Below are 12,203 nucleotides of genomic sequence, written 5' to 3'. Positions count from 1 at the left end.
ATTCCTCCTACACGTACTGTTCAAAAGTCTTTAAGATGATGGTGGCCATCACAAGGGGTGTTTCCATCAACTGGAAGAGAGTCCTCTTCGGGAACCTGGTCATAATGCTCTATGCCAGGAAGACGATCTTCGGTTTTAATGGTCCTCTTGGCGCATTTCTTTGTTGTCTTCTCGATGAATCTGGTAATGGGTATCATTCATCCTCCAAAACCCTGAACAGCCAGAAGGTTGTTGATTATGTTCTTAGGGTAAAAAGGCTTAAATCAAAGAAAATGGACAGAGGTGTCTACAACTCCGCACTAACCGCAGTCTTAGAGACTTCTTAGGTTATAGATTCGTCTTTCCTGGTGATGTTAAAAAGGGGGAAGAGAGAAAGAGAAAAAGAAAAAGGAGGAGGATAGGAATTATTATTTTTTTTTTTGAAAAGATGTTTTGTATTCCTCTTGAAAAAACATTCCCTGTTTTTATCTGACATGTTTATTTGTTAATGGTATTAATTATGAACTTATTTCTGAATAGTAACTCTTGAAAATGTTTGTGTAAGATGGATGAACAAATTTAAACTGCATTTTATGTGATGAATGTTTATTAGTTATCTATGCAAATGTTTTAACATCATCATCAAAAAGGGGGAAATTGTTGGGTCAAATTATTTTGAATAAGTGTCAAAGTAGTATGACTATTGGAATTTCGATGATGAATGTATATAAAACTCAATATATGCCGTCTAATTGTTTTTGGTGCAGGCGTATCGAAAACAGATTATATTAGACATAGTCTTAATGAGGTTCATTAGACTGATTTGGCATTAGATGCATTGAGTTAGACGTGCAGTTTAACTAGCGGAGTTAGACGTGCAGTCTAACTAGCGGAGTTAGACGTGCAATCTAATAGACATAGTTAGACGTGTATTCTAACTCACGGAGTTAGACGTGCAGTCTAATTAGCGTAGTTAGACGAGCAGTCTAACACACGGAGTTAGATGTGCAGTTTAACTAGCAGAGTTAGACGTGCAATCTAACTAGCGGAGTTAGACGTGCAGTTTAACTAGCGGAGTTAGACGTGCAGTCTAATAGACGTAGTTAGACGTGTAGTCTAACACACGGGGTTAGACGTGCAGTCTAACTAGCGAAGTTAGACGTGCAGTCTAACAAACGTAGTTAGACGTGTAGTCTAATACACAGAGTTAGACGTGCAGTCTAACTAGCGGAGTTAGACGTGCAGTCTAACTAGAGGAGTTAGACGTGCAGTCTAACTAGCGGAGTTAAACGTGCAGTCTAACAGACGTAGTTAGACGTGTAGTCTAACATACGGAGTTAGACGTACAGTCTAACTAATGAGAGTTAGACGTGCAGTTTAACACACGGAGTTAGACATGCAGTCTAACTAGTGAGAGTTAGAAGTGCAGTCTAACTAGTGAGAGTTAGACGTGTAGTCTAACTCCTTCAGATTAGTCTGAAGGGATGTATAGTTAGACGTGCAGTCTAACTAATGAGAGTTAGACGTGCGTTCTAACTCCTTCAGATTAGTCTGAAGGGATGTGGTATTAGACGTGTTGTCTAATCCTATTAGACCAGGTGGTCTAATGGATTATGTTATTAGACGGGGGCGTTTAATTTCATTAGATGAGGTCATCTAAGTGAAATACGTCTAATGCTAGGCTTAAGCAGTTGCTTGAAGCTAGCACCCGTCTACCCACGATCAACTAGTTGTACGCTACTCTTGCTCCACTTTCCTGTGAAGATCAGTACGATAGTCAGTTGCAACCAATTGATTAATGCCACGTAAGCAAATATTCTTCCCACTACTTGTTTTTGCAGGAATATCCTTGAAGAATATTTGGCGCACTACCAGATTGGTACGGCCACGATCCTAGTGCTCAGAGTCTGATGTGTACTATGGAGGCGCTTCAATGGAAGCTCGCCAAGTGTCATTATGGAATATTCGACCATTGGTACATACTCCTTATTTAAAGATCCTCAAGGACAACGGAAGAATCATCGATTTATCGATACTCAGATTATTCTATCTTAACTATCATATTGAGAGAGTTGCTTTCTTGCTTTTACTGAGTGTTTTAAACAAGAAAGAGTTAGAATCAAAGCATTGTATTAGCTGAGTGATATTCTTCATATTGTAAGTTGAACGGAGTCTGTTCTGTTCAACAGAGAGCTAGTCGTGCGATTGTATTTTATTCGTTGAAAGTTTAGTGAATCCTTCCGGTGGTTGGAAGAAGGGGTGACGTAGGAGAGTTAACTCTGAACATCCATAAACAAACTGTTGTGTTGTTTCTTTTTGTCATCTTTTCATTCTTGATTCTTAGCTTCAAACACAATCAAACATTTTCGCACTTGAATCGTTCAAGAGTTTGCAAGGGTTTGCGCAGAATAGAAAGTTATCTAAATCCTTAACAGGATTTCTATCAAATCGTTTTCCTAAGTCGTTATCAATCACCAGACCCCCGTCTCTATTGATTACGTCGATCCTATCAAGTTTACCTGCATCTTCAATTCCCACACCAAGTAGTTACTCTTCGTGAGTAACAAATAGGAGAGTGTCACGTCCCCTTCTCTTCTGATGTTCATTACCACCACATCTCTAGTTGATATTGTCGACGACATGTTATTTAGATAGGCTCTGATACCAAATGTTGGTTTTAATTATAGCATCTTCTAAAACGATTATGAAGAAAGAAAATGTTGGAAAATTAGGAAGGACGATAAGATTTGTTGAAGAAACTTAAGTTTTATATATCAGTATTTACAAACAACCCTTATAAAGGAGTAAATTAGCCTAGAAACCCTAAATTACTTATACATACATACTCAAGCCCATTATTAATTAAATAAGCCTTAATTGCATAAAAGACAATAAAGGTCAACAACTTTCAATTTGTTGACAATCAATGCTTAGACTCACAAAAGAAATTCGTCATTTTACCTATTAAGAAATACGAGAAGATCATTTAGGGTTTACCTAGTTAATAGACGACTTCATCTGGACAGTTTGGAAGACGATTCAAATCAGAAAAGAAGATGAACAGTCTTTTTCTCTCTTTTTCCCCAGCTTGGCGACCCGATTCAGGTCGTCGAGTTTTTCTACGTTGGTGAGCCATAGAAGGTAAGACTGGTCGGAGGAAATGATGTTTTTCACTCCTTGGAACTTGAAGATCTCGTTGGAGGAAAGAGAGAGTAAGAGACTATTCATCTTCTTTTTTGATTTCAATCATCTTTACAAAGTGTCCGAATGAAGCCGTCTATTAACCCAAATCTAAAAAAATAAGGCAAAAACTCGACGTAGAATTTTTAACAAAGAAATCGCATATGTTCAACTACAAGTCTCTACACACTTCAAGGGATTTAAGGTTGCATTAGCATCATCCCAAAGTACCTTCGACACCACCCCTAACAAAGGTCATTTTTGCGAGAAGATTGTAGTGGAGAAGATTCGTGTTAGGGTTTGAAAAATCGATGAGAGAGAGAGTGAATAGTGGGAGTGCTGCGGGAAAATTTTATATTTATTTAAATTTTTACTTCAGTGAAACTAGTTTCACTTTTATTACCAATGTAAATAAAAGTGAAACAAGTGCACATGAGTGAATGTAGCTTCACTTCTATTTACAATGTAAAAGAAAGTAAACAAGCACACATAAGTGAAGCTTGTTTCACTACTCTTTTATTTATTATGTAAAAGGATGTGAATCAAGCACACATGAGTGAAACTTGCTTCACTACACTTCCTTTTACATTCATTTTACATATGTAAAAATTCAGTAAAACTAGCTTCATTTCTATGTGTTTTATTAATAAATACACTCATGTAAATATATATATATATATATATATATATATATTATGTTCATTTTATTAATACATGTGTTTTAATTATATTGTGATAATATTATTTATATTAATATTTATAAATAATTGTAGGGTATACACGAAGGTTCTCATGATAGCAATGCTCTCATACACATACATGGAGGGGAATTCCGATTAATGAAGATAGTTGGAAACTTAGATGAAATATCCCTAGGGGTGACAACGGGTACATATACCCGTCGGGTAGTGAAGTACCCATCCCTCAACCCGATTTTTAATTTACTACCTAACCCCAACCCCAAACCCGATGAGTATCTCTATTTATATCCCTATCTCCAATTCGTCGGATACCCCATTACTCGATATTAAATATTAAAAAGTTATATTTTAATTAACACATTTAAACTAAAATTATAGAAATTAAATATAATATGTTACTACAAAATTTAATTAACCTAAAACTATTAATAATATTATATCTAATAACACTGTATAATATAAATTCATCCATACACATAAAATAAATTCATCGATACTACGAAAATATAAATAAACTTAAGACTAATAGTATATAATTCTTAATTAAACACAATAACTTAAAAAATTATTAAGTCAGTTTTCTCACAAAAATAAATATTTTTCTTGAATACACATCTTCAACACATGTAAATTACAATCTGCAAAATCAATAAAAAAAAAAAAAATCAACATTAACATTATTCTTTAACTTATAGGCTTATAAATTATATATTAATATTTATAAAATTAATAAATAAATAATATATTGAACTTTTATTTTCTAAATATAGTTAAACATAGTAAAATATTTAATATATTTCTAATAAGTTTATTGATTTAAAAATAGAATGAATTATAATTTAAAAAATTCTTTAAAAGAATTTAGGTGTCTTAAAAAAGTATGAACCCTTATTTTTGCCTTTATAAAAATTAAATTTATTTTTTGTATTACTTTATTAAATTATATGTTATTTTAAAAAATATAGTTGATAATATTAATATTTTATTACAACACTAATTTATGAGTTGTGAAAATTTATCTAGTATTGGAGAAATTTATATAATGTTTGATGTGGTTTATTTGAATTATATACTATTAGTTATGCCTAGTTATGCATATATATTATATAATAGAAGAAGGTCTAGCAATTTACTTACTTGTGTTGTAGTCTTGTAAAAGTTGTAGCAGAAGTAACTTTGTTGTTATTAAAATGAAAGAAAAAGCTACAAAATAAATATTAATAAATATTGAAGATTAAGTTAATAAATAAGTATAGCATTGTAAAGAACAGACTTAACTTTATTAAATAACATCAATACTATAGTTATGTTATAGAGGTGAAAATCAAAATGTATAACAATTTTTTTTTTGTTATTGCAGACTTTGAGTTAAATAAAAAGTAGAGAGAAGGTTTGAAGATAGATGTTAAAGAAGGTTGAATAAAGATGAAAAGTAAAGAGTAAAGAGTGAAAGAATATGAAGATTAAGAGTTTTTATTAGAGGGGGAAACACTTATTACAATTATTGAATGAAACGATGTTAACATGATGTGTGAGTAATGATAAAATAATTAATATATTTATTTAATGAAGGTTATTACTTATGATGTGGATTTGAAAATTCATTTAAATTTTATCAATAAATATATATATTAATATATTCGGGTATGGGGTGTCGGGTTTGGGTTTCCAAAACTCCCCATCACCGATCCCGAACTTGATCGGGTACCATTTTTACTCCCCGTCCCTGAACCCAATTTAAAATACTCGAACCTGATCATCGGGTATCCACAGGTATCGGGTATACGGGATCCATTGTCATCCTTAAATATTCCCTATAAAATCATTACTAGGAAAAGAATGTTCCAATAGTTCTTGTTTGATGACTTGTTTTTAACAAATGTTAGTTGATTTGTTTGTTCTGTAATTCAGTTGTTTGAAACTCATTTGGTATTTTTAATAAATCTAGGGTCAGTCTAGCTTTATTTCTTGAAACTCATTTTCCCTCTTTTGGAGTTTTTAATTAAATGACACTAAATTGTTTTCCCTAAAAAAAGATTCAAATACTTTTAAAAGGTATAAATGTATTTGCATGTTTTCCCTAAAAAAAGATTCAAATACTTTTAAAAGGTATAAATGTATTTGCATGAAGGTTTAAATGCTTTTATATAAGTTATAAATGTATTTACATAAATATGTTAATATTTATATTAATATGATGCCAGCTTGGATCCCTTTAAGGTCTAGTGAAGCTAGCTTCATTGTTATGTGTTTTATAAATAAATAAACTCATATAAAAATATATATATATATATATTATTTTAATTTAATTAATATATATGTTTTAATTATATTGTGATAATATTACTTATGATAATATTATTTATATTAATATTTATATATAATTGTATGGTATACATGAACGTATAAATGCAATTACATGAATGTGTTAATGGTTTTACATTAAAATTACACATATATATAATCCTGCAATTTATTCATCAATATTTCAGTTTTACATTGTAAAAAAAGTAGTGAAGTGAAACAATCATCACTCTTTTGCGTTTGTTTTACTTCCTTTTACAATGTAAGTAAAAGTTAAACAAACTTCACTCAAATGCGATTCCTTAGGTTTATCTTAAGAGGAATTTGTGATATTTCTGGGATCCAAATTTTTTTTACCTGAATGAGATATAATAGTATAATATTAATACTGCATTATGATTGGTCTGGAATAGAAGAATGAAATATTTGATAGCAGAAGATCGGACTCGGACTCGGACTGTTAATTCAGGTAGTATTTTTGGGTGGTTACCTAGATATAATTTGATTTAAAACTCAATATTTCAAACCAATCTACTTTTATTCTTCTCCAAATAAATTCAAATAGTTTTTTCTATTCAATTAGAGTTTTTATTTGGCTTTTATATTTAACATTTAATATTTTATCAATATAAAACATATTTTTAAATACTCAAAATTTAATTAACTATATTTATATATTTATTTATTTTTTATAAATTTAATATATATATATATATAAATTATTATTTTTATACATTTTATAATTTTTATTTTATTAATATTTAACAAAAACATATTGGACGTTCCAACTATAGATGATTGAAAAAAAAATATGATAATCTCGTTTTCAATGAAAATTTAAGAAAGAAAAAGAAATTGAGAATTCACGAATGTGCAGTAAAAAAAAGTCATACAAGACTTAACTATGTCTAAGGATAGACGTAGATTCGGTGGTGGGTGGGTTTAAAAAAAATAAAGTGTGCTTAAATAAATTACGAGAAATTTTTGGATAAAACTAATAAATAAAAGTAAGTTTTACAATTTTTTAATAATTAAATCAACAAAATAATAAATTCTATTTAAAATTAAAAAATTAGGAAGTAATGTCACATTTTAACGATAAATGTAAATGTAAATATAAATATAAATATAAATATAAATATAAATATAAATATAAATATATATATATATATATTTTCGGAGTGAGCTTCGACCCACCGAGCCCTTACATAAATTCGTCTCTGACTATGTCTCGTAATAATCAATAGAATCAAACTAACATGTCTTTTTAATTGACTATATACTCTTCCTATGTTTTTATAAAAAAAATTAATCCTTCCTTCTCCCTTGTATCTCTATTGTTAAAATCTTGAAAAAAAAAATTATAAAAATATAATGTTATTTAAGTTTTTATTCAAACAATTATATATTAATTTTAATACTAACTAATTAATCAAATTAACCCATCAACAAATATTAAAATCAATTAATCGTTTTAATTTATCTAATTAACTATTTATTAAACTGTTGTTATTAAATTTTAATAACGATCCAAGAAAGAGAAATGCGGTATAAAACTCAATTTCAGCTGGGACATACACAGAATTCTTGGCCAATAAAAAAATTGTAATTATTTTTATTAATTATGTTATTGTTTAATTTATTAGTATCAAGTAAATATTCATGAAAATGATTTGAATATTTGTTATATAATATAATATAATATAAAACAATAATTTATATAAATATATATTAAAATATAAATAATTAAATTTATAAAAATAATAATTTACATATATAAATATATATATATTAAAATATAAAATATAAAATATAAAATAATTAAATTTATAATAATAATTTAAATATATATAATTAAATTTAGGATGTATTTAATAATAAATTATAATATTAAAAAATGTTAAATATTAAAAACGTAAAAAAAAATTAAATAATAAACTAGATTAATTTAAAAAGTTAAAATTCAAATAAAATTATATTTTGGATTCTAAATAGATAATTAAATACCATGCTTTGTCATCTTAATCAATAGTATGTATATCACATCTGGAATATCTAAGTGTGGGATCAAACTTCACCGAAACTCAAAAATCAAGTTTCTTCACATTAAGCTGTTATTTTGAATAAAAATATAATTTTTTCTCAATTTTCAAAATATGCCTGACAAATAATGTAAATATATACATTATAAAAATATGGTCGAATATTACAATTGACTAATATTGTATCACTTACATGTGAATATACTAAATTTTATGAATTATATTTGAAAAAAAATTGCCATTTTTTTTTGAATTAATTGTTGAATTAGGTAATCCAAATTTTGTGTTGCCAAAGCTATTTTCTCTCTTTTTCATGTTGGTTTCTCTTTAAATTGATGAAGCAAAATCATAAATATTTAAAGGAATAATTGATATTTTAAACATAATTTTCATATTATTATTTAAAGCATATAGTATTTGAATTTGTTACATGTAATTAGAGATCACAATATTGGGTTTATTAGTCTCAAAAAGTGCATTTAACACCCTTCTTTTTGGTTATATTTTTTAATATATTTGATATATTATTATATATTTAATTATGTTTAGCAAAATATCGATTAATTCATCGAATTCAAAAAGACAAAAATTTCTCAAACAGAATAATTAAATAAAAAAAATCAAGAAAGTAATTCAAATAAGTTTGAAAATTATATTTCAAAGAGATTATTATTGCAATCTTTGAAATATCAAATAAGTTTGAAATTTTGATTCTCAAATATCAAATAAGTCAAAAAGATCACACACGCTCACTTTAGTTAAATATATTTTTGTTTTTTTTTAATTATTTATATATATTTTGAATAAACATATTTTTTTAATTTTGTATTCAATATTTAATTTATATAAACTTGTTTTTATTATTTAATACTATTATAAATTAAAATAATATTCATGAATTATTTAAACACATTAAAATAAATAAATTTTATTATTATAATTTTTAGAATTTATTTTTATAAATATTTATAAGAATAGTTAATAGTTTAAAAATACCAATAAAAACACACAAAAAAATTTGTTTAAATATATTATTCTTTTATTTTAATTTGTTAAATAATTATACTAAAATATCATTATACATGTTAATTTTTTATCATAAAAGATCTGTTAGATTAAAAATAAAATTATTATTTAAAAAAATCTTAATATAATATAAATAAAATTTAAAAAATAATTCATTATTACTTGACATGTTGTAATAATTAATAAATATTTATTATTTTAGTTTATACTATTTAAAAAACTAGAATTAAATTAAATATTTAATAAAAATAAAATATAAAAGTTCATTAAAAGTAATTAAAAATTTGAAAAAAAAATTATTAAAAATATATTTTAAGATGTTAACTAGGATGAAAATGGGATGGAGCTAGACATGTATTTACCATCCTAGTAGAATATAGAGAATTTTTTTTACTACCATTGTACCCTATACCATGTTCGGTTTCGAGAAATCTTTATTTATTTAATTGTATTTATTAGTAATCTGCCTATAGAATTGTGATAAATTGGTGCATGAAACACAAATTTTCGTCTCATTCTAGCACAGCGAATTATAATTTACATACCATGATATTAACTTTTAAAATTGGTAAGAAATATATAAATTTATTAAAGTAAAATTTAAAAGAAAAAATATAAATTATTCCATGTTAAAATTTTAGCTTAACTCATTTGGTTCAAACTCTTATCTATCATATATTAATGTTAAATATATGATAACAAATTTAAATAGCAAATGTATGTCATATTTATTTTATTTTGTTATTTTTAACGTAAAAAATCAAATCTACATCAACTTCTATTTATTTAAAGCCTTAAAAGTGATTTTTAAACACAATTTTTATCACTTTTAAGCTATCTTTAATAGATTAAATGCAATGTTATAATGTCTATGATTAAAATTGATATTTGTTTCAACATAGAACATATTTTCCACGATAGTAACAACTATATGACCTCCCAAAAACTTACTTTGGTGTTCCTAACTTTACAATTGACAAAAGCAACTATTTTCGATCTTCCTTCTCACCCAGCACACCAAAACTGACAAGAGCAACCATCTCTATCTCGATCTCCCTTCTCACCAACAAACCAAAAAATCGATCTTCATAGGCAAGTCGGCCCAGTCTCAATCCCCCTTGATAGTTTAAAAGAAGATATCCAAATCGATGCATTATAATGTATAATAAACATTGTAAGTCTGTAAATGATGCAAAGACAGATGATCGATTCCATAATCTCAGCTATTAAACAAATAAATGTACCCATTTGTTTGGACTTCTTAACAGAAACAAATTTTAAATGGTAATAGTTAGTATACAACTTGTTCTCATTCTATATATTATACAAAGACCAATCTAATGCTACATTACCTTCATCCAAGTTCCAAGGAATGGAAATGCAGCAATTAGCAGTCTCACCATAAGTGGTTTTTCTCTACTTGTCACTCTTTTGCTCAACCTTCTTTCACCCTCTTCCTTTGCCGCATTTCCCATCACTCTCAATGTACTTTTAGGGAAGACAACCCTTTTATTATTATTATTGTCGAGCTCATCCCACCCTCCAAAACTATCTGCAACATCTTTACTTGTTTTCTTCGAGGAATTATTGGAAGTTTTGGAGGTTTGGCGACGTTCTCTTCCTATTCCATCTTCATCTCTTCTTTTCTTGGCCATTCTAGTCCTGTTTGAGGCTCTAGCACGCTTCTTTGTTCTTCGGTTTTGATTTGTCATTAGGTCAACTGCTGACTGAGCTATTGGAATTGCCAATGCCATGAAGAAAGTATTTGGTACATTTCCTACTAATATCCACATGAGGATGGCTGGAATCATCCATCCAAAGGCTTTCAATACCTATCACACACTAAAACTGTAAGAATTTCCAAAACTGTAATAAATTGGAACGTTGTGGATATAAATCACGACGTATGAAGATTAATAAAAACTTAGTGTGAATACAATTGAACTCTATCGCCCCGAGAGCCTCACATTTAGTTAGATTCCATATTTTTCTATGATTTCCCTATACTCCTTTCTACCCATGGCTAGAGTTGGAGCCATGTCAAAAGATCTACAGAACAGAAGCCATAAGTAGTTCTACTGAGGCATTCTACTTTTCTACTTCCCATGGAAATAGTCATATACCCAGTTCACATATTAAACCTGCTCTGAAAATAAACTTGATGCAGCAGAGAATTTCAAGTTAAACTTGTTGAATATCTTGTCAAGAAATCTAAATAATTTCTTGAATCTAACCACTTAATTCTTAATCAAAAGGCCATGGCACACATATTAAAGGAAATGATAATCGGTAAGAAGGTATCCATACCTTAAAAACCAAACCAACGTTAATCGCCTCTTCTAGAACCCCAAAACCTTGTAATTCATCATCTTCATCTTCATCCTCATCCTCGGCAGCATTCGACCACCAGACCCTGGGCTCAAACTCATCGCCGCCTTCGTTCCCAAGTCCAATACTTGGGTCAGTGTTAGAATCCCTACGTGGGCCTCCGTCGCCGCCATGACTGGGGGAATGAAAACGAGAAATTGTTGAGAATAATCTGTTAGGGTTGTGGATGTGGGTATTGTCGGGGATTCTTGAAATGGAGAAGAAAGAGGAGTGGTATGATCTTTGAGCCGCAGTGATTGAACCAGTAAAAGTAGAATAGTGAAGCAGGTGAGTGATCCCCATTGAGGAACGAGATAGATACTACCATTGTTTCAAAGATAAACCCCAAATCCCTTCTCTTTTGTCATCAACATCTTTTAGCCCTCAACTTGGGCAAGATATTTTTCAAAAAGATTATCCATACTTATACTTTTAAATACAGATACAAATTATACATTTATTAAAAAATAAAAAAATAAATAAAAAATAATTCATGGGCCCTCAACCGGGAAATTTGAGCAGATGACCCTAAAAATAGGGTGAAATGCGGAAAGTGAGGGTGGATAATTTAAATAGCGCTGATGACCCCTTTTACTGTTTTTGG

General features: G+C 28.5%; 1 protein-coding gene across 1 annotated transcript; it reads right to left on the bottom strand.

Annotated features, from left to right (window-relative positions):
- Positions 1 to 10,419: 10,419 nt before the first annotated feature.
- LOC124926377 lies at positions 10,420 to 11,963 on the bottom strand. The gene is made up of 2 exons (XM_047466586.1): positions 11,540 to 11,963; positions 10,420 to 11,064 (listed from the first exon to the last, which is right to left on the bottom strand). The coding sequence occupies exons 1-2, from the start codon at positions 11,900 to 11,902 to the stop codon at positions 10,576 to 10,578; spliced, it is 852 nt and encodes a 283-aa protein (XP_047322542.1). The 5' UTR covers positions 11,903 to 11,963; the 3' UTR covers positions 10,420 to 10,575.
- Positions 11,964 to 12,203: the final 240 nt, after the last annotated feature.

The sequence above is a fragment of the Impatiens glandulifera genome, chromosome 2, assembly GCF_907164915.1.
Source record: "Impatiens glandulifera chromosome 2, dImpGla2.1, whole genome shotgun sequence".
In the NCBI taxonomy this organism is placed as follows: Eukaryota; Viridiplantae; Streptophyta; class Magnoliopsida; order Ericales; family Balsaminaceae; genus Impatiens; species Impatiens glandulifera.
Note: the sequence above shows the minus strand (reverse complement) of the source record. Positions and strands in the feature narration are given on the sequence as shown.